Below are 22451 nucleotides of genomic sequence, written 5' to 3' on the forward strand. Positions count from 1 at the left end.
GATTGAATCGTGGAGATTTTAGGGAAAATAGAACATCAACAAATGTTCCCGCCTAATCCAGTTGAAAGTAACCACAACCAAGCACCATATACAACGACGGTAACTCCTTAACTCTTTGTCCCTGGGAAAGTCACCTTCCTTTATTCCTATTTGTCTCTTTCTTTCTCCCCCTACCAAATTTGGATTTAAGATTCATATCCATATTTATTTTCGAATTCCAATTCATAATTAAGGATTGAAAAGTCGAGAAAAAAAATAAGAGATTGAATTTGGGGTGGGTGGGGTGGACGGAAGTGATAAAAGATGGAGAGGGAGGAAATAATCAGAAATAGTGAGGGATTAAGAGATAAAATGAGGAGATTTGATTCGTTTCTCATTTTAAGTTTTTAATTTTTTTTTATTACAAAAAATATATAAATGGATTAATTTTTAACAGGGCTTTTGATGTCTTTTTTAATTAATTGAGATTCACTCGTTAATTTCCGTAGAATTCTTTGATGTGCTTTCAGTTATTAAATTCATACTTAACAATTTATATCATACATCGATGTAAAACACCTCTCATGCAGCCATACCTTGCAAATTCGTTAAAATTTTGACAAAATTAAAGAATTATCCTTCAACCGGAACAATTTAAAATTGTAAAATAATAATAATAAATTGTACGTTCAAAGTGAAAATTTATTGATAAGAATTTTCATTTCTAATTGCTGTTAATGTTTTATTTCATTTACCCTATACTGATAGAACAAATTTACCTCGCAATGAAAAAAATAAAGATAGTATTATTCACATTCTTATTTTTATCTCTCATATATTTTTATTAATTTTTTATTCTTGATCTTCTTTAATTCATTTGATCTAACGATTAAATATTGAGGAAAATATGTAAAATTAAAAATCAACGTGTGAATATTCCTATCCAAAATAAAGGATGTATGGCCTCCAATTTGACTTTTGGGCATGAGAGGGTTCGAATATTAAAATGTAGGTGGAACCTTCAATAATACATATAGAAGAATATGCTCCCATGATGATATGAATATTGGTACTTCAGTGTACATTTGTACATTTTTTATGTGTCCAAATTTTTAATTTTAATTTTTTCCTACTTTGTGGTTAGCAGACGGTCAAAATTAATAATTTGTTCTTATTTTTTGTTTAAAAAAATAATTTGTTCTTATTTCTATTGGGGCGTGACAGATGATTTTTTTAGTCATTATTGCAGCATCCATGGGCGATTGGTTTCAAAGGAAAGATTAAATTTTGTAGTAAAGCAAATGATGGTTTTGAAGACAATAACAAATGACAATTAACTATGGTACATAAATAAATATTTTAAATATAGTTTTGAAGACAGCTTAATTATTTAATCTACTAACGTTATTGTTTGTAAAAAAAAAAAATTATTATTAGCACATGTGGTTGCAGGAAGATAAAAAAATAGTAAAAAAAAATTGTGCGAAATTATCACTAGCCCATGATTTTTCTTTTTTGATACTTTTTATTGAATTATGAATAGAAGACCAAATCGTCTTTTCATCATTTTTTTGTTGACAGAGAATTCTCTCTTACTATAGTAAAGAGAGAAATCCAACCACTAAGTTTGCTTCTTATGACATTGTTGCTGCAACGATGTGAATGGCCAAGTATTTTTTTTTTTTTAAACGAGACTCATATATTATACTTAATAATTGAACTCACTCAAATTATGTGACATCCCGTCCCGGAGTTATCGGAACCGTACGCGTGAAATTACCATTTTACCCCTAGTTACTTTGTTATGTTGTTTGGTTGTTTGTGTCGTGTTGGCAAACTTTGGGCCACACACACACACACACACTGTCTCACTCACCCTCACCCTCTGTCTCTGTCTCTGTCACTCTCTCCCTCCCGTGTCTCTCTCTCCCCCTTCTTCTTCACCATATACGTACGGACATACACACACACACCCTAAAACGTCACAGATCGAGGGATCCAAGGCTACCATTGAACTCGTGGAGCTGAGAGGAGTCTAGTGGTGCCATTTTCAGGTAAGAATCTCGACGTTTTCACGTCGATTTCACAAGGTCCGTTTTGGGTTACTATTCATGCAAACCTAATCTAGGATGTTTTTGGACATTTTAAGCTTGTAGTTGTGTTAGTGAGGCCTCAAGGAGCTTGGGAATGCTTCGTTGGGTGAATTTGGACGTCGGGAAGGCTTAGTTCCAAAGTTGGCCGAACTTAGATCGTTGTTGCAGGTGAGATTCCTTGATTTTTAGGCCTTAAAAGTAGTCTAACGTGATTCTACTAGTCCTAAGCTTCATTTTGGTATAAAGAACGTGAAAAATGGTTGAAAAACGAGGGAGAAAACAAAGTTTGAAAAATTTCCAGTTTTCCGGCGACGGCGGCGGCGCAGACGGCGGCGGCTCGCCGGAGAGGACAGGGGAATATTCCGTTAAGTTTTAACGGAATATTCCTACAGGACTAACGGCGTCAGTTAGGGAATATTCCGTCAGTCAAACGGCACGTGGCCGCGCGTGGGGGCGCGTGGACCCGTGCCATTCCAGGCGCGTGGGGGCGCGTGACGTGTCCAAAAATTATTTTAAAAATATGGTTGTGATCGTGAGGTTGTGTAGGTCACGTTGGTATATTCATTTGTCCATTTTGAGCAATGTATGAGAAGTTATTTTGAACGGATGGTTATGTGCTTTAAAGTTAACGTTTTTGTAGTTAATTCGCATATAGGTGACACGTATCCCGAGGACGAGCGTGCACATTCGAGGCAGGGGGGCTACGACCCTTCTACTTACCAGTGAGTGGGCTTTTGTTTTCCGTATATACCTATATACATGTTATTTCCCAGAAATTAGTATAAATGCTTCGTTTTACGCCGTTAATTTTATATGTTTGACTATGCATGATTAGTGGCATATGAGTTGGTTTATATATTTATTCTTACGTCATTTACATATTTATTGGTGCTGCGGCGGCCTAGGTAAGTGCCAGGTAAGCGTTGTTTTACATTCGCATTAAATAGTGGTTCGAGGTGCTTAGAGAGCTCATAACCTGCACCCCCGGTGTTAGTGCTCCCGCCCAGAGTAGGGCACAGTCTTTCACGTGTTGTTCACCTCCCGCACCACACTCTCAGCTTGAATCCAAGTTAGGTGCACAGTCCTGTCGTACAGACCACTATAGGTGGTTCCGACTCGTAGGTGACCCGCGATTATTCGCACAGCCTTCACGTGATCGTAGCACTAGAGCTTTTATATGTATTATACCCAGGCTTGTCGTACAGACCACTATAGGTGGTTCCGACTCGTGGGCAGGTTTAAGGACTGAGTTGTGATTTGAGCTCTAGATTCAGCCGTACAGGTCACTTAGGGGACTCCGGCTGCCAGTTTAATTATGCTAATGATGTGATTTACATGTTTGAGCACTTGCATATTATTACGTGGCGTTGAGCATGACGGCATGCAATTGAGCATGTTGGCATATCCTTGAGTATACTTGGTATCTTTATACATACGTATATATGTTTAGTCCTGGGAAGTATACAGGTTTTACGACGAGGGGTTATATTATGTTTTATGAAATGGTTTTCTAAGAGATTTGTTTTGCCCACTCACGCTTTTGTTTTTGCGCCCCTCCAGGTTCTAGTAGCTTAGCGGGTTCGGTGGTTTCCCCAGGGACGTCCCGGCATTCTGACAGACCTTCACCTATGTAGGGTCGCCTACGGGCGCACTATTGTCGTAACATTTATATTTGGGCTGCTGTATGCCTTAGGCTCTGAATTCAGTGTTTTAATTACTAACACATATCCTATTACTCTATAGTTGCTAGTTTTAAATTATTCGTACTTTTCTATTACTGTTTCTAGCTTCCGCACTGTGCACATGGCTACGTCACTTCCACGTGGCGGCCAGCATGCCCCGATCTCGGTTGGGGTGTGTCAAATTAGATTTAAGTGTTCCAACTCACCATGAGAATTTCATTCTAACTTTCATGCCACTCTTAATCGTCTAACGAGAAAATTCTCACGAACCATCTTATTTGCTGACCCTCTGAAATAAAACATCTTAAAAAGTAAATTTGGAGCAGGTCCAACCACTCGTAAACCACATATATCACATACACCAATAAAAATCTCTTGCGTTAGTATATGAAATGGTTTTTTTAATCAAAAAATGCACCTTTATGTTTAGCTAAGTCATAGTTTGACTTTTTATGTTTTCAACTCATTAATTTCGTCCCTTATTTATTTCTCCATTCATCAATGTGTTCCTTGTAATCTCATTTTGTTATACTTTGTTGACATGGAAATCGTGTGAACCTACATCGCCAATTATATTATGCCATGTGAATGAAATAAAAAAAATCAGTTTCTTTATCTAAAAAGAAAAATAGTTTAGAATTTCATAACGCCTTAGACTTTTTTTTATAAATAAAATCAATCAACTTAAAAGTAACGCTGTCGGGTCGGGAAAATCTTGGATGGGTGGGGAGGTGTGCGACGACGTGGTGGAGGGGGAAAGGGGGAAAGAAAGGGCCTGGGGAAACTTGGGTGGGTGAGGAGGTGTGCGACGATGTGGTGGAGGGAGAGAGACAGGGCTTGGGAAATCTAGGTGGTGGGGGAGAGGGTGATGGCGGGGGAGAGTGTGGCGAGTGAAGGTGGGAATCACGATTGGAAGGGGTTGGGACTGAATTTGGTCGGAGAATGCAGGAATGGGGAGGCAACTTCAACCCCAACCCCTGCAACTAATTAGCAGAGGGTGAGTTGGGGAGGAGGTAACTTCGGGTAGAGAGGGAGAGAGAGTGCTTTTTTTAGTTTTTATTTCTTTTGTTTTATTTTCTTTTTTGTTTCTTATTGTTTTAAAATTTTAAAATATTTATGAGAATAAGATTTAGTTCATGTGGCATCATATGATTGGTTTTATAGGCTTCATTTAGTTTTACATCCAGCATTTGAATAGATTTTTTAACGGAATTTGACATCAATGATCACATTGATGAGCGAAAAAATAAATAAAAAACGAAATTAATGAGTTTGAAACATAAAAAATTATTGATACGTGCTTCAAGATGCTTCGCAAATCGTAATGTGGCTTTGTCCCAACGCTACCACCCATTTCACACACAAAATTAAATTACCAAAAAAACAAAAAAAAAAAAGGCGAGGGACGAAAAAATTGACATGTGGGTCGAAAAGAAAGGTCCATCGGACCGTCAGTGTGTCCATTCCCAAAGCCCAATGAGACCCATTCCCATTGCGAGTCGAAACGCAGCGTCTCGAAAGTCGTCTGAACGCTCCGACAAACCACGGCCCGGCTCTTTCCAGTTTCCACGAGTCGCATATTTAGGAGCCGTAACGAGCCGAGCCGAGCTGAGCCGTCTAAACGAGTCAATACTCCACGGACGCCAAACACAAAATCCACAAAACTCAGAAAAACAAAATTAAAAACATAAACTGGCTTTCTCTCTCTCTTTCAGTTCCGCTCAATCCTCTGCAAGAAGAAGAAGCCATTTTCTTCGCTACGGACAGAGATCCCCAGAAGCCAGAGGTCAGAGGTTTCCAGATTCCAGGTACCGGAATTCTCAATCCCTAAATCTTTCGATGTTTGGGTGATTTATTGCATAGAATTTACAAGAATCCGTAGTTTTTTTTGAAATTTTGAAAACAATGCATCCGGATTGAGAATTAGGGGAATTGGGATTTTAGGGTTAGGGTTAGGGTTAGGTTTAAGTGTAAGGGGTTGCTTGTTTGGTTGCAGAGATAGTTGGGGTTTTTAAGTTTTGGAGGGTAGGAGGTTGTAGCTATGAAGGGTCGGTCGCACCGGCTTCAGAGTTCGGACCCGCCGGATGACTGGGTTAACGGGTCGTGGACCGTGGACTGCCTGTGCGGTGTCAATTTTGACGATGGGGAAGAGATGGTCAATTGCGACGAGTGTAGCGTTTGGGTGCACACCCGGTGCTCTAGGTATGTGAAGGGAGATGATAATTTTGTTTGTGATAAGTGTAAGAGTAAGAACAATAGGAATGATAGTGAGGAAACTGAGGTTGCGCAGTTGTTGGTTGAGCTTCCGACGAAGACTGTGAGGATGGAGAGCTCTTATGCACATCCGCCTAATGTGCCTACCAGGCGGCCTTTCCGGCTTTGGACTGATATACCGATGGAGGAGAGGGTGCATGTTCAGGGAATCCCGGGCGGGGACCCTGCTCTATTTGGTGGGTTGTCGTCGGTTTTTACTCCGGAGCTGTGGAAGTCTACTGGGTATGTCCCCAAAAAGTTTAATTTTCAGTATAGGGAGTTCCCTTGTTGGGATGAGAAGAAGGAGGATGATGCTAAATTTGACGAGGAAAATGAGAATCCGGTTGATAGAGGTGCTGGCGTTCTGTTCTCCTTGTTGAAGGAGAGTATGTTGGCAAACCCAGTAGCTTCTTTGGTGGGGATGAGGGGCCGAACAGAGGATGGGGCGTATAACAAGAATGCATCTTTGAAAGAGAGGAAAAGGTGGGATAATGAAGCTGTTGATCTTAGGTGTGCTCAGAGTGGTGTGAAGAAGGAGAGAAGTCTACTTCGGCCTGTTGTGTTACATTCGGGCAAGCGGAAAAAGGATGATTTGGGGACATCCAAAGATCGGAGTGGCAAGAAGAAGGCTAGAGCCGCTGAGAAAGAGGCTGATGCAAAGAAGAGAGGTGCACAATCTTCTAAATCAGGTGATTTTCTGTGCTTTGGACGCTTTCTGTTATACTTATCTTTTATGATGGGAAAATATTAGTTTTTGGTTTTGAGAACTTACATGGCAAGAATATTAACCCTTGGTCAACTTACATGGCAAGAATTTTATGATCGGAAAATATCTGTTTGACTCCAAATTTTGTGTTTTAATTTTTATTACTAGTGTTTACACCCACGAGTGATGCAAAACAATTGGAATTTTCTGAGGACAGAGGTCCGAAGATTTCCAAGGGTGACATTCAGAGTAAGAATAGCAAGAAGTTTAGCGATTCCATGGTCAGAGAACCTGCATCAGATGGTTGTCTTCCAGTAGACTCTACTGTTGAAAAACACTTGTCAGAAGCCTTAATTTCTGACACGCATAAACAGAAAATTTCAATTGGTGATGGACTGAAGGAAGACAAGGTCGGCCACCAAGTTCCTGTAGTGCCGGAGAATCTCACTCTCACCAAAACTATTGATGCTGTTGCTTCATTGTTAGAGCACAATGATGGTGCAACTGATTGTGAAAAGAAAGAGGTACGCTTTATTGATACTCATCTTAGTCGGTTGCTAGTGTTGATTAAGTATTTTGTTGCTTTATTTAACCATTCATCCACGTAATGGAACTATTACTGCAAAATCCACTTTCTTTTTATATTTATTCACCATGGATAATTGAATTATTCACAATTAATTTTTGGAATTTCATGCCAAGCATATAGTAAACCTTTTAACAAGGAAAAAAAGAAACCATACACATAAGCATCAATATCAACTCTCTATGCACAAAATGGATTTGTACATTTCTTGACTACTGAGTTTGGCACTATTTAATGCTAGTTCATTGGACTGCACATCTGTGTATTGTGTGTTTGTGCACATAGACATCTCTAAGTGTTTCAGATTTGAGACAAAACAATTTTTTGGAATTGACATTTCTTGTGCCATAGGGAGATAGGACAGCAGATGACACGTTGGATGTGCAACCTCTGATTGGAGATGTCGCTGCTTCAGAAGTTAAGAATCAGATTCAATATTCTACTGGTGGGATCTCTGTAGAACCTCATTCTAAATTGAAAACAGAAGAACGTAATGAGAATTGTAGTAGCTCATTGAAAGTTCAGCATTCTCCTCATGCTGATGCAAAAGATCTCAGCGTATCTTCTGATCACATGTCTGAAAGTCTGAGAATCAATGAGGTACTAGTAAACAGCCCACTATCAAGTGACCATAAGGTGCTTGGTGCTGACAGAAATTCAGAAGCGGCTAGTGATTCTCGTAAAGACAAGGGCGATGAGTTATCTGGTGATCCTTGTCAACTTAAACAGGAATTGGAAGGTTCTGAGGGTTCCATGGCTCTGCAACAAAGTCCGGCAGATCCCAAACACAGTTTGGGGTCTCCTGAAGAGCTTTCAAAACCAGATGGAATTATGTTAAACTCTCCGGCCATACCCAGTCAGTGTAAAACAATAGCATGTGCTGGAAAATCTTCTGCCGTTTCATCCACCGTTGCAGTGTCCATATCATCCACTTCTGATAACTTAAAATCTGGTGATGCTCAGAATCCTCATCCAATTTCGAAGCAACGAGTAATATCTGAAAGTAATGTTAGCACTAAGAAGGATCGTGCTTCATGTGACAACTTGGACGAAGACAGGGACAATATGTCAAGGAAAACAGTAAAAGAGCATATCAGATCCTCTACAAATTCTACTCTGAAAACCTCACACTTGAGCAGGAATCATGATTCCAAGGGGGCCACATCAGAATCAAAAGATTCAATGCATCACTCATCTTCCAAGACATCTCCAGCAGGGAATACTGCTGTTCCTTCAGGATCTAGTGAGCCTGCTGGATCACTGCCCAGCCAGAAGGCTTTACATGTACAAAATAAGAGTTCAGCTTCTAGTGCATTGCAAAGAGGTGAAAAGTTCAACCATACAACTTCATCTAAGACTAATCAGAATCACACACCATCTGCTTTTCCCCCTGCACCACCAAGTGTGCAGGCACAATTAAGTGACCAGGAGGTAAGAAAAGAAGTTTCATTTCGTTATCTTATTATCTTTTATTGCTGGTAAGTTATTGGGATGACATCTTAAATATTTTATTGGGAATTTGGCAGATAGCTATGCTTTTGCATCAAGAGCTCAACAGTTCTCCGAGAGTACCTCGTGTACCACGTGTTCGCAATGCGTCTAGCTTACCTCAATTGACTTCTCCAAGTGCAACAAGCACGTTAATGAAGCGTACATCTAATTCTGGAGGAAAGGATCACAGTTCGGTAAGATGTCAAACTTATTTCATCTTTTGAGAAAAATATGATGTTGATTTTATCATCTTTTGATGAAGAGGATGTCTTGCACTCGTATATATCTGAGTCAAGTTTGTGCCAACTAATCCCATTAATACAATCTCTAGGTCTTTAGAAGAAAAATCAGGGATGCACCTAAAGATGGGTCCCGAAGTTCACGTGAACATGATGAAGAAGCTAAAAGGACGGGCAGAATATCATCTTCTCCAGATCGAAGACGACAAGATGCATCAGATGTTGCTAGTAAGAGGGAGGACAATGGATCTTCGGCAGCGGTACTCTCTGGCAGGAAGAATATTCATTCTTCCTCCACTCATACTGCAAACAGTGGACCATCTTCGTCCAATGAGGCTAATGATCGCAATATGTCATCTGTACGCAGTTCGCCTAGGAATGTCTCTGATGATGATACAGGCTCAGTTGGTCCGATTCATCGTACATTACCAGGTAGCTGTAATTCTGTAAGGTTTCCCATTTCTTCTTAGGTTTTGTTCATTATTTGCTCATTGTGTTTTCCTTGTACAGCCTTGATAAATGAGATTATGAGTAAAGGCAGACGCATGACATATGAGGAGCTTTGTAATGCTGTGATGCCGGTATGGTTGCTTTCAAAAGAATACTTGAAGTTTTTCTTGTTGTTTAATTGTAGTACGCCATAGTGCGTGAAGAACAATGAATGTATCTGAATTTTTTTTCTCCTCTCTTGTTTCTTTTTGCAGCACTGGCATAACCTGAGAAAGCATAATGGAGAGCGTTATGCATACACAAGTCCTTCACAGGCTGTTCTTGATTGCCTTCGAAATCGACATGAATGGGCTCGGTTAGTTGATCGTGGTCCTAAGGTATCCTCATCAACATACTCGCATTTGTGTTTGATCAATGCACATATGCTTTATTGCATCCTTTACTAATTTCATTGCAAAAGTCTGTTGCATGATCCAAATTATTAAAACTGCTGAACCAAAAACATGAACTGTCAATATTCAACCATGGTCGTTTATGTGCTTTACATGTTTCTCTTTTTTATTTTGGGGTGGGGGCGGGGTGTGGGTAATTAATCAATCACCTGATAATTGGAATAAACTGGTGTAGCAAGAGAACTTCCCATGTGAACCTGGTGAGACATGGATGTGGGACAACTTAAGTTCATAATAAGGAGCTGACATTGTGTAGTTTGGGTAGAATAAAATGTTCAGATTGTGGCTCAGTGTTCTCTCGTTCCTATTTTGCTGAAAACAGTAGTTATTAGGACTATGCATTTTCTCATGTTTTTTTTTATCTCTGTAGCAGACAAATTCAAGTAGGAAAAGGCGAAAAGCAGATGCTGAAGATTCAGATGATAATGAATATGGCAAGGGAAAAAATCCAAAGGAGTTGGATGGTAAAAGCATTGAGACACAGAGAGAGGACTACCCCAAGGGCAAGAGAAAAGCTCGAAAACGTAGGAGATTGGCTCTTCAGGGAAAAGGTATAAAGGATGTCAGGGAGAAGCGGAAGGCAGATATGCTTACCGACGATGATGTTGGACAGTCATTTTCTAATTCCACCGAGGGAAGCATGTCCACTGAGGATGATATTCAGGGAGGCGGAGCATGCCCGGTAAGAGGAAGTGAGGCCTCTACTAGTTCGGATGATGAGACCGGGGCAACGTGATTTTTCGTTGTTTGCACTGTTTGGTCTGATATCAAGGCTCTCAATGTGGCCATGAAGCCTCTCAGTCCACCATCCCTTCTTTCCCGTGACGCTGTTGCAGCTGCCCTACGGCTTTGACAGCTTTTCGTGATGAAGTCCCAGTTGGGATTTCATGCTGGATCCGAAAAATGTAATACCAGTGTACATATGAGTTGTTTAATTTTTGTGACAGTGGATTAGAACTCCTCGTTTATTGAGGCGTAGATTCGATTTGATTCTGTAAAAACTTAGGCAGGCTGCACCTCCTCCATAAATTAAACCTAACCTTTTGTGAATTCATCATCTTGGTTTGTTCGGCTCAGGGAAAGGTCAGGATCCATTTCAATATATGGTCTTCACCTTCAAATTTGTGATTGTACGCAGAGGATTAAAAATGAGAATATACCCTTTGCCTTGCGTGGACTGGTTTAACTTTTGCAACAAGAAATATGAGAGTTAAAAGTGAATACTGCATCTTTTTATTCATTGTATGCAGTATTCATCCGTATCTAGTATACATTAGCGTATAATGTATAATAGAATTTTTGACTAGTGAATCTTTAGTCACTCATTCAACGCTTCATTCTTTCGTTTGCATGCAAAATATGAAGTTTCGTCGTCAAATCAGTTGGTCTGTCAAAATACCGGTATATTTTAAAATATTGGTATGTAAGATGGCCGTAACACGATACGTATGCAAGTGGACCGTCGCGTTGCGTCCACCAAACACCAAGAAGTCTTGAGGAATTCAATATCTCCCGTGGAAGTTGGGCCTTTAAGTTTACCCGTTCAATCTTCTCTCTCTCTCTCTCTCTCTCTCTCTAGATATAAAAAGGCCATTCAGACGAAGGGGACAAATCATTGAAAGACGGTAAGAGATTTCTGGGGCATTTCTCTCTCCCCCTCCCACAGATCATTACCCATTGCCTTTACCCCCACCAACTACCTTCAACTGCAATCCCTCCACGCTCCTCCGCCGTCCCGCGGCTGCTGCCGCTTTTCACATTCTCTCTCCGCCGCGATCTGGTTCGTCCGATTTCTCAATTTCGCTTGATATTTATGTGTTTAATTTGTTGCTTGTCGATTTTGTTTAATTGTGGTCTCGATTGAATTGGGCCGGATTCGAATTTGGGATCTTTGTTTCTTTCTTATTTGATTTGTTGATTGGTTAGGTTGTGTGAATCATCAGCCATGACAATTCCGGACTCGGATTTCATGATGGAAAACGGAGTTAGTTGCTTACCCAACACGCCGGAGGAGGAGAAGCGGATCGTCGATGAATTGGCTCGAAAATCGGATGCCAACGTCAAAGAAGGCAACTTGTTCTATGTTGTTTCCAATAGGTGTGTGCTCCTCTTTCTTTGAATTTAATGCTAAAGGTTTTATCTTTGGATTGGCAGCCATCTATTTGCATGTTCGTGTTGCTTTTGTTTTGAATCTTTATTGAGAAGTGCTTTTCGCATCGTAATTGTTTGGTTAATTAAGGGTTCTTAGCTTCTTGTGGATTTTACGTGCTTTCTAAGCCAAGAGCATGCATTTGTGCTATGCTTCTGTATCGAGCAATTGGGTACTTGATTATATTTTCTTTTGTTTATTTTCGTGTTGAGGAAGTCACTCTCTTTTTTGTTTTCTTTTAGCGCATTCATATGGTTGCTTTTTACATGGAGCATGTTGATTCCAAACTTTGGTTCGACAAATTAAGACCATAAAATTGAACAATCACACCAAGAACATGAGTGAAGCGATGTAACACGGTTCACCTAAGTAGCACTGTGTCCACATTGATTTGTATTGTGTTTTCACTGAAAGTGTTGCCTTTACTTAGAAGGCTCGAGAGCCTTTTTTGAGAGAGTGAGAGTGAATGTAGATGGAGTTGGTTACTACGAGAGGGGGAACCTTTTAAATAGGCTAAGGCTTGAGCTTTTTAAACTGGTGGGCCTCCTTTGTGGGCTAAGGCTCGGCCATCGGTGTAGCAAACCATGCGAAAAGGACTCCCCCAAGTCTCCCAAGCATTTATTAGGGCTTGTTTGAAACTGCTTTTAGGATGATTTAAACCACAATCTGAAAACCCAAGGTGTTTTGACATTGTTTGACATAAAATCTTAAATAGTACTTCTGAATTTCAAAAGTTATTTTTAGTATATCTAGAGGGCACCTCCCTTCTACTTTAACAGAAGCATTACTAAATGAAGTTTTAATCTGGTGCTTTTACAAAAATTGGTTATGACGTTGTTCAGTATGACCAATATCGGGATCAGTTTTAACTAGGCCAAATTTTCCTTACACTTTGTAGAACAGATTTAACGTTATCTGCATTACAAGAATCTATACTACTGTATGGGTGACACTACTTTGAAGACTTCTTGACTGTAATTTGGGTTTGTGGCTGTTGTTTCAATAGTAAAAATGCTTGCATGTTTGTAACTGGGTTTATTCTACTGTTTGTCCAGGTGGCACTCAAGCTGGAAGAGGTATGTTGAGCAAGGCACTGGAAAACATCTATATGACGAGCAGGATTCTGTGTCTCAAAAGTTGGATCTGCTCTCATCTAAAAATATAGCTAGACCTGGACCTATTGATAATTCTGATATAGTTGTAAATGAATCTGAGGGCGGTGATTTACAGCTGCATAGAACACTGGTGGAAGAGCATGACTATGTCTTAGTTTCTCAAGAAGTTTGGGAAAAGCTTTTCGACTGGTAATTACTTACTTTGCATCAAACCACTTTCACTTGTATTCTATTTTCTTTAAAAGTTTACAGGGAGTGTGTTTAATAGTAAATTCAACTTAAAATAGGTGCAAGGGCACCTTTTTCATATTTTGTTCCGTATTTTTTATAAAAATATCCTTTAAATCTTACAGGTACAAAGGAGGTCCAGCATTACCAAGAAAGATGATTTCTCAGGGTGACCTTATCAAGAATCTGATGGTGGAGGTCTACCCGCTCTGTCTTAAGATTATTGATTCAAAAGACAGCAGCCAGACAGTTATAAGATTAAGCAAAAAGGTACATTAATCTTTCTTTTGCTTTTTCCTTCATACATATAAGTTTTGGAAAATTTTTCATTGCTTGTAGAAAAGGATATGTAAGGGGTTGCCATCTAGAGCTGTATTTTCATTGTTTTTATTTGTCTGATGGTGTTGCATTCTTGGAAGTGTGTAAACTTTGGCTGTCGTGGTTGTGAATCTTGTGATGACTTTGACCATATGTATATACTATACAATGAAGGTTTTAACAAATTTAGTCTGTTTCAGGCTTCTGTACAGGAGCTTTACGAGAAGGTGTGCAAAATTAGAGGAATAGGGCAACAAAAGGTACATATACATAGTTGTTCCCCCCTTGCTGTCTTTTGGGAGTTTTCGACTTAATTTACTATGAAGTTAATCACATTGGTTTTTCCTTTCCTTCTTAATTTTTGATCACAGGCTCGTATTTGGGACTACTTCAACATGAAGAAGAATTCATTATTGAGTGCTTCAAACCAAACCCTGGAGCAGCTGAACTTGCAGATGGATCAAGAAGTGAGTTATACTGTATTATTAATTTATTTATCATTAATTAGGATGTTCTTTGTTACTTGAATTGAATGATTGCTTATCATAAATTATTATACAAAAGAATAAATCGAATTGGTAAAGATAAAAATGAGATATACTAAGTTGGGTTTTCCAGCCTACTTATTACTGATTAAGCTGCATTTTTAAGTAGACATTTGCTGCGTGGTTGTTATTTCTGCACTCCTTTCTTATTTCCCGCTTGGGATTGGGTTTTATGTGCATCAGCATTTTACTTTGACTTCTGAATTCTTTCTGGATTATCATGAGATTTGTCAGTTGTGACGTTTATTTTGATTTTTCTAATGACTTTATTGATCTATACTTTTCCTGCAGATTCTTCTTGAGGTGCAAGTTAATGGGAACTTATCTTCTCAATTCTCCATGGATTCAACAGGAAATGAGTTAGCATTGGTACCCCTAGAACCATCAAGGTCATCTATGACAATTGCAGGAGGGCCTTCCTTGTCAAATGGTCATTCAATGGATTATAGTTATAATAATTTGCACCAGGGAAGTGCCTTAAGCAGCTCAACATCAACAGAAACAGATGATAAAAGTTATGTTTATAATCCAATGAAAAAATTAGATAGGGGAGGTTTGGCTGGATTGCAAAATCTTGGAAACACATGTTTTATGAATAGTTCACTTCAGTGCTTAGTCCATACGCCTCCACTTGTTGAGTATTTCTTGCAAGATTACTCCGATGAGATCAACACTGACAATCCTTTAGGGATGCATGTAAGTGTGGTTATCATTTTAGTATCTCCTTCACGCCTCCTCCATGCAGATATTATTGAATATTAATTTATTTTCTCCCTTTTTTTCCTTTAAAATCTGACATATGGAGTAATTCTGCAGGGTGAGCTTGCTCTTGCCTTCGGTGAGTTGTTGAGAAAATTGTGGTCATCAGGACGAACAACAATTGCACCACGTGCTTTCAAGGGAAAACTTTCTCGATTTGCTCCCCAGTTTAGTGGCTATAATCAACATGATTCTCAAGTTAGTACTATTTGTTTTCTTAATATCTTCTGTTTAATGCTTTTCAATGTAATAGTATGCTATTATCTAATGTTAAATGTGCAACAGTGTTTCTTTTTTTAAACAAAATGTCACTTGATCTTGAAAAGCCACCAAGAGTGTTTTTCTACGGTATTTATAACAAGCTAAATTACTATTGTATTTTTCTGAATGGTGAGTTCTTTTTTCAGGAACTTCTTGCGTTCTTACTTGATGGACTACATGAAGATTTGAATCGTGTCAAGAGTAAGCCATACATTGAAACAAAAGATTCAGATGGTCGTCCAGATGAGGAAGTTGCAATTGAATGTTGGAAAAATCACAAGGCCCGAAATGATTCATTGATTGTGGATGTTTGCCAAGTAAGAATTCTTTTGTGACTGTTAGTGTTATATCAGACAATGTGTGCATGTTGCTATTGCTAGATCTTAAATGTCAGCTCTTTTTCTCTCTTCAGTAATCCTATGTTTGTTATGCTAATATTTTTCAATTTGGTTCTTTTGACCAATTTGATCAATTTATATCGAAATGGACTTGCTCTTTTGTATTTAGCTGTGTCTTTTTTTTGTTTCAAGAGTAATTTTTGCTTCTCTGTGTAGTTGGATGTTCACTGTGTCATACAAGTAATCTATTTCTTAATTTAGGAACTTTTGTTAAATGTATCTTTTGGTTATTGACTCACATTTCTGGTTTAACTAATGTCCAGGGTCAATATAAATCAACATTGGTATGCCCAGTTTGTAGCAAGGTTTCAATTACTTTTGATCCCTTTATGTACTTATCATTGCCACTACCTTCAACTGTCACCCGGTCAATGACGGTAACTGTGCTTTATGGAGATGGGCGTGGGCTTCCACTTCCGTACACTGTAACCTTGATAAAAGATCGGTGCTGTAAGGATCTTATTGAGGCATTGGCTACCGCATGCTGCTTGAACAGTGATGAAACCCTTCTGCTTGCTGAGGTAATATGGAGTTCACTGACTTAATAGTTCCTTTTGTTTTTCATTCTTTATTTTTTCTGTAGCATCAAAACCTTTTTGTTAGCTCGAAATCATTTGTTGGCTCATTTCAGCATTCCCTCTAGTTTAAGTTTTTAAGCTACAGAAGTAGCCTATATGGTATCAAATTTATGGTCTCAAGAGGCGTTGGAAACCTCTCATCCCCATTCCCCAATTAACTGTGAACTATAGATTGAGGCCCATGCATATGTTTCTCTCTCGACCACATGCAATATAATATATAGGGGCTGCAAGTTAAAGGGGTGTTAACTTGATATATATTATTGTTGGCACCTAACAACTTGAGTTTTTGGGTAAATTATTAGTCTTAACACTTCCATTTCAGGTATATGAACATCGAATTTATCGATATTTGGACAACCTTTCAGAACCATTGTCTTCAATTAAGAATGATGATCGGATTGTGGCCTATAGATATTCTAAAGCAGTAGCTTCCAGAACCAGACTTGAAATTATTCATCGACGGCAGGAAAAGTGAGTCTGCTTCCTTTATCTCTTGTAGTTGAGTTTGCATGCAGGTAAACTTACAAAGTGTGAACTCTAATTTGCCCTGGGCTTCTAAGGTTTAATTTACATAAGCAAGGAATGTCGATTTCAGTGAAAAATCTGAGGACCATGGAATTGTTCTTTTTTTGTAAACCCTGAGAAATAGGTGATTAAGTATAATTGCTTAATCACCTAGGTTCTGCGTGTATCCATTGGATGGGCTCTTTATCATTATTGTGTTTTCCTTTTTGGCTGAATTATTAACAAAAGCTATTGTCAATTTGCAGATGTGCTTTAGATCCTCTGAAGGGTCAGAGAAAGCTTTTTGGAACACCTTTGGTTGCCTATCTAGGAGAAGACCGGATAACTGGTGTTGATGTCGGTAGAGCTGTTTCTAAAATTCTGTTGCCTTTGAAGAGAGTGGTTAAGCTTCATAGCACGAAACAAAATGGATTAGTTTCAGAAGCCATTCATGAACCATCAAACAGCCACAATTTGAGGCCCACGGAGAACATAGAACTAGAGGAAACATCAAGTGGCGAGTTATCCTTCCAGCTATTTTTAGCTGATGAGAGGGGTATGAACTGCAAACCACTTGAAAAGTCTTCATCCATAAGTCCCGGTAAAATCATAAAGATATTTGTGGACTGGACCGACCAAGGAGACGAAGTATATGATGCTAGCTATCTCAGGGATCTACCTGAGGTACACAAGAATGGGTTCACAGCAAAGAAAACTCGGCAAGAAGCTATTTCCTTATTTACATGCTTGGAGGCGTTTTTGAAGGAAGAACCTCTAGGTCCCGATGATATGTGGTTTGTTCTTTTACCTATTCTAATGGTTTCTGTACGGCATTATTTATAATTTTCAGGCAAGTAGGTATCATCGTTGACGTATGTTATTGAATTTTGCAATACAGGTACTGCCCTAAGTGCAAGGAACATAGACAAGCTACAAAGAAACTGGATTTGTGGATGTTGCCGGAGGTTCTTGTTTTTCACCTGAAACGGTTCTCATATAGCAGATACTCAAAGAATAAACTTGATACTCTGGTGACTTTTCCAATTCATAATCTTGATTTGAGTCGATATGTGAAAAGCAAGGATGGAAAGCCTCATCTCTATGAGCTATACGCCATTAGCAACCATTACGGCGGTCTAGGTGGTGGGCACTACACTGCATATGCGAAGGTAGGATAGCTCTAGTGCATCTCATCATCTTTAATTTGAATAGTTTCTGTCGGTCGGTCAAGTATTAGCATGGCAAGCCTTTAAGTGACATGTTATCTTTCCGATTTTGCAGTTGATTGATGAGAACAGATGGTACCATTTTGACGACGGTCACGTATCTCCGGTCAATGAAACTGATATCAAGACTTCGGCCGCCTATGTGCTGTTTTATCGGAGAGTTAAAAGTGGACAAAATACCGGAGAGGCCGAGTCATCAGGGACTCATATGGAATCTTGAGCGTGGATGTCTCGTGCATCTTGCTATATTGTAAGGTTTTGAAACTTCCCACCAAGTTAAGCCGACTTGGTGCAAGAAGGGCGAGCATTGTGGCTGGTTGAACATACAGATTGCACGGCGCTGGGAGTGGACCAAACGGCAATGCGAGGGGAAGGAGCTGCACGACATGGCGGTTGGTACTAAAAATCTGTTCTCCATCTCATACAATATTTTTTAAGAAAACGAAATTTTGATAGACATTTATTTGTCGGGAACTTGCATAAGACGTTCGTGTTATTACGGCTGCCACGATAAAGCAGTGAAGGCTGTATGTAGACAGAATACATTATGTAACGGAGCACTTGTGTAATGGAACCAGACACGTATTTGGTGGACAATTTCAAAGAGCCTTGTGTTCTACTTGAATGTTGCACGTTAATTGCCGTTTACTTTGTCACAGTTTTTTTCATTTTGGTGACAATTTTCTGTTAATTTCATTACGTACAATGCATATACAAACGATAAGGTGAATGGTGATAACCATTTTGTTTTTTTTTTTTTTTTTTTTTTTTTTTTTTTGAAATTTGAAAACTGAAATCTTTGGAAGGTATTTTTAGTTTTTCAAAGAAAAGAGAACTGAAAATTGCTTTCTTAAGGGCTGTTTAATATTATGTTCTTTTTAGTTTTCAACTTTTTGGAGATTGAAAATTAAAATTTTGTTCGATAACTGTTTTCATTTTTCAAAAGAAATTAAATATTAAAACTTTTCCGAGTTAAGTTATCGGTTATTGGGTTTCAATTTTTTTAAAAGTGAAGTGACAACTAAAATCTGAAACCAAATGTTCATCCAATGAACCCTTGAGTTTTCAAAATTTCGCCTAGAGTTTAATTTAAAATTTTTAGTTTTAATTCTTTTGAAAGTTAAAAATTGAAAATAATTAAGGTAAAAAATACTACAGTCAATACAGTAATAAAAATACTCTTTAAGTACATGAGAAAGGTAAAATATTTTACAAGAACAAATACAAAAGTGGGGCCCCCTCCCCTCTAGCCTCTGCCTTCTAAAACGCTCCTCAGCACCATCATTAAACTTTAATTAAACCCTAATCACCCTCCTACCCTAATCCACTAGAGTTGTTATTAAGACACTGAATTATAAATAAATAATAATTGTCCTGCAAAAGCCCAAAAGAGAGAAAAGTTAGGATAAGCACTTATTGAATAAGGTTTGGTACCAATTGAATTGAGTGCCACCAATTGCCAACTAAAAAGACTAAAAGCCACCCACCACCATCATCACTTTCAGTAAGTGAGCCCCACATCATCTCAAATAATCAAAGCCTAGTTGATGATCTCAAGAAAATATAACCTATATGCATCAAAAGGTGTGGGGCTCATTGCGAATTTTGTGTTAGGACCGAATTACAAGAGATATGATAGCATCACTCTTCTATGAGCGAGTTCTTGACTATTGGTGTGCACGTAGTGTTCACAACGCATCAAGAGTTAAAGAATTTTAATGCGTGAGTAGGGGGCTCATACCAAGCGAACGACTCTTGACCGTTGATACATGACTGTTGATATATGTGAGACTCAAAATGCATTAAAATTCAATAAGCATCGACCAGAAAGTGGGCAACTGACCGTAAATGCATCAACAGTTAAAAATAACCCGTAGTGGGAAATAGTATTTAGCATGGTGGATTAGTTTTACCTTGTTCCTAATTCCCAAGTAACCTCTTCTATTTATTTTCTCTCTTTTCCACCGTCCTTTCAGATTTTGAGATCTGATCTGGAGCAACTTTGGATATTTTGCTCTCAGCTTTTCATCAACAACGAGGCCACCAGCCACATCATCGCAATCCAACCAATCACATGGAATCTCTCCTGCAAACGAAAATAGCAAAAATTAAATAAAAACGATTCCATTTAATCACATGCGACACGACGTCGTATTCCGCGGCACCACCGTCCCCGGTAGTTTTCAACACTGACGACCAATAAGGACTCAACACTTATCCACGATTCCACGGTTAAAAAGTAAACAGTGAAATTGAAAGACTTACCGTGGCGGGGGCGGAGGAAATGGACAAGTATGGCGTGCCGGAAGAACCCGACGGCGACCAACCATTACTAATCGGATTTACCTGTCCCTGGCCCGAACTCGAACCCGAACCCGAACTCGAACTCGAATTAGAGTTACCAAAGGAAATGTTGCCCGTCGAGAGCCCGATCGAGTACGCGGGCGACCCGTCGGGTTTAAACAGCCCGAAGTTCCTCTCTGAACTCGGGCCGGGTTTCATGTTCTCATTGAACAGGGCGAACACGTAGATGTTGAGATCCGACCCGGGCCTGAGCGGCGTGCCCTTCTTCTGGCAAATGAGCTTGATCAGATTTCCGTTGTACTTCTTCGCGTTCTCCGGCGTCGCTCCGGCCTCGTCCTCGTCCCCCTTCGACGGCCACCCGGTCTCGGAGATGTGGACCGGAAGCTTCTTGAAACCGAGGGAACCCAGGGCGGAGTACACGGCGTCGATCTGGGCGAACAGCATGTTGTCGTAGTGGAGATTGGTGGCAGGATCAAGGGAGCCGGAGTTCGGCTGGAAGAGGACGTACTCGAGCGGCACTTGCTTAGGGTTCGATTTGTAAGCGAAGTAAGGGTAGGCATTGATCAGGAACGGCGATCCGGTTTTGGCGTGGAAATTGAGGATCGGAGTGATGCAGCCGGTCAGATCTCGGCGGAAAGCGCCGGCGGACGGCGGATACGAGGTCTGGAGAATGGAGAGGGAGTGGGCGGTGGTGACGGCGACTTGCTTGTCGAGGCCAAGACCGACGAGGGCGGTGTGGACGCTCTGCATTGCCGGGAGGAGATTGTTGCTCAACGACGTGTCGTTGAAGGTGAGGACCTCGTTGCCGACGAAGATGCAGGTGATGTTGGTGGCGGGGAGATGGGCCTGGACATTGGACTTGACCCAGGATTGGGCCTGGGCCGGGTCCTGGACCTTGGCAAGGTAGTCGTTGGGGAGGCCCACTATGAACTCGACGCCGGTGTTGGCGAAGGCTTTGAGGACTTTGGGATCAGCGTCGTAGAGCTTGATCTTGGAGATGCCGATGGATTTCACCAGCGGAACGACGTCGTCGGGAGAAGGTAAGTTGTTGGCGATTTGGCCGTAGTTTATCCCCATTGAATTTACCGTTACTGGAACCATGAACCCTTTTCAAAAACAAAAACAAAAACAAAAAACAGATAAAATGTTGTAAATTAGCTGACCAGAATTCAAAATTTTCAAAAAAGATTGCAACTTTGGAAGCAAATAGGGAAATTGGGAGCTGGGTTTTACCTGAAATGATGAGAATTGAAAGGAAAATTGCAGAGAAGTAGGGGAAGCTAGTGGCTGCCATTTTTGGAGCTCACTGCTCAGCTTGGAGACTGAAAAGGGAAGAATGTAGCTGCAGGTAGCTCCAAATTGGGCAACAATGAGGGGAGAGAGAGAGAGAGAGAGAGAGAGAGAATGGGCAACTGTGAGGAGTGAGAGTGAGCAGTGATAATATAAAGCTGTGAACTTTCACTCTGAGACTCTCACTCTCACAAATTCAGAAATGAGCTGGGACAGTGGGTCCAATGTCCAAGTAGGCACGCAACTGTGAAGTTGAGAGGAGAGAGATTGAGAGTGTGGGAGAGAGAGAGAGCGCTTAGGTTTTAGTTGGTAGAGGGGGTTAGATATTTTGGACTTAAAATGTAAAAAAAAAATGAAAGAAACAATGTGATACAACTGTGATATCATATTAATCTAATAACATGTTGTTATACGTTTTAATTTTTAAAATTAGTAGTACATGACTGTAATACTGTTATTGTGGCATTTGCGGTAAACAGTATCTTAAGCTAATGAAGCAGTGTTATGCATTTAACTTTTTTCAGTTGATATGCGTTTTGATTCAAGATACTATTAATGGACAATTAAGCTAATTAAACAATATTATATATTTATCTTTGACGCGTGACATGTCTTGTTGATTCAAGTTACCGATACATAAGGGTGCAACTTAGGCGAGTTGGAAGGTCAACTCAATCCTAACTTAACTTTTACAATTCGAGTTCGGGTTTAGGTTGGGTTTCATTCGGGTTCATTTGGGTTCATATTTAATTGGGTTAGGGTTTACTTGGGTTGGGTTTGTGTTGTCCAACTTTTTCAAGTTTAATCTTATAATAATTTAGTTTCCAAGAATTCCTAAAAAA

General features: G+C 39.7%; 3 protein-coding genes and 1 long non-coding RNA gene across 6 annotated transcripts; 3 read left to right on the forward strand and 1 right to left on the reverse strand.

Annotated features, from left to right (window-relative positions):
- Nucleotides 1-2731: 2731 nt before the first annotated feature.
- Nucleotides 2732-3846, forward strand: LOC125479623. The gene is made up of 2 exons (XR_007260136.1): nt 2732-2794; nt 3633-3846. It is a non-coding gene; the product is annotated as an uncharacterized LOC125479623 (long non-coding RNA).
- A 1574-nt stretch (nt 3847-5420) lies between these two features.
- On the forward strand, nt 5421-10784 carry LOC103950705. The gene is made up of 9 exons (XM_048589414.1): nt 5421-6696; nt 6882-7237; nt 7651-8730; nt 8826-8984; nt 9122-9461; nt 9540-9610; nt 9734-9856; nt 10305-10613; nt 10704-10784. Exons 1-9 carry the CDS (start codon nt 5796-5798, stop codon nt 10782-10784), a joined length of 3420 nt encoding a protein of 1139 aa, XP_048445371.1. The 5' UTR covers nt 5421-5795.
- A 722-nt stretch (nt 10785-11506) lies between these two features.
- LOC103950706 (ubiquitin carboxyl-terminal hydrolase 9) lies at nt 11507-18634 on the forward strand. 2 transcript variants are annotated; one of them, XM_009361930.3, is made up of 14 exons: nt 11507-11711; nt 11858-12028; nt 13136-13384; nt 13549-13693; nt 13942-14001; nt 14113-14208; nt 14578-14982; nt 15103-15243; nt 15453-15623; nt 15968-16225; nt 16608-16756; nt 17056-17583; nt 17688-17958; nt 18071-18634. In XM_009361930.3, the coding sequence occupies exons 2-14, from the start codon at nt 11877-11879 to the stop codon at nt 18233-18235; spliced, it is 2790 nt and encodes a 929-aa protein (XP_009360205.1). In that variant the 5' UTR covers nt 11507-11711; nt 11858-11876; the 3' UTR covers nt 18236-18634. The 2 variants fall into 2 exon arrangements, with proteins under 2 accessions (XP_009360205.1, XP_048445249.1); XM_048589292.1 differs by having other exon boundaries at nt 11875-12028.
- A 543-nt stretch (nt 18635-19177) lies between these two features.
- Nucleotides 19178-21730, reverse strand: LOC103950707 (glucan endo-1,3-beta-glucosidase 11). Of its 2 annotated transcripts, XR_001953456.2 has the most exons (4): nt 21553-21730; nt 20281-21425; nt 19929-20101; nt 19178-19389 (listed from the first exon to the last, which is right to left on the reverse strand). XR_001953456.2 is itself a non-coding variant. In XM_048589294.1 (3 exons), the coding sequence occupies exons 1-3, from the start codon at nt 21611-21613 to the stop codon at nt 20033-20035; spliced, it is 1275 nt and encodes a 424-aa protein (XP_048445251.1). In that variant the 5' UTR covers nt 21614-21730; the 3' UTR covers nt 19798-20032. The 2 variants fall into 2 exon arrangements, 1 of the variants encoding a protein (XP_048445251.1); XM_048589294.1 differs by lacking the exon at nt 19178-19389 and having other exon boundaries at nt 19798-20101.
- Between the last annotated feature and the right edge of the window lie 721 nt (nt 21731-22451).

The sequence above is a fragment of a genome, unplaced genomic scaffold (genome assembly GCF_019419815.1).
Source record: "Pyrus x bretschneideri cultivar Hongxiangsu unplaced genomic scaffold, Pyrus_bretschneideri_v1 Contig3, whole genome shotgun sequence".
Taxonomy (NCBI): domain Eukaryota; kingdom Viridiplantae; phylum Streptophyta; class Magnoliopsida; order Rosales; family Rosaceae; genus Pyrus; species Pyrus x bretschneideri.

Coding starts and splice junctions, on each gene's coding strand:
- LOC103950705 (XM_048589414.1), top strand. CDS start 5,796: ATGAAGGGTCGGTCGCACCGGCTTCAGAGTTCGGACCCGCCGGATGAC. Junction 9,462..9,539: donor GATTCATCGTACATTACCAG/GTAGCTGTAATT, acceptor TTCCTTGTACAG/CCTTGATAAATGAGATTATG. Junction 10,614..10,703: donor AGGGAGGCGGAGCATGCCCG/GTAAGAGGAAGT, acceptor TCTGATATCAAG/GCTCTCAATGTGGCCATGAA.
- LOC103950706 (XM_009361930.3), top strand. CDS start 11,877: ATGACAATTCCGGACTCGGATTTCATGATGGAAAACGGAGTTAGTTGC. Junction 14,209..14,577: donor ACTTGCAGATGGATCAAGAA/GTGAGTTATACT, acceptor CTTTTCCTGCAG/ATTCTTCTTGAGGTGCAAGT. Junction 15,624..15,967: donor TGATTGTGGATGTTTGCCAA/GTAAGAATTCTT, acceptor ACTAATGTCCAG/GGTCAATATAAATCAACATT.
- LOC103950707 (XM_048589294.1), bottom strand. CDS start 21,613: ATGGCAGCCACTAGCTTCCCCTACTTCTCTGCAATTTTCCTTTCAATT. Junction 21,426..21,552: donor TTCAATTCTCATCATTTCAG/GTAAAACCCAGC, acceptor GTTTTTGAAAAG/GGTTCATGGTTCCAGTAACG. Junction 20,102..20,280: donor TTTCCTCCGCCCCCGCCACG/GTAAGTCTTTCA, acceptor TTTCGTTTGCAG/GAGAGATTCCATGTGATTGG.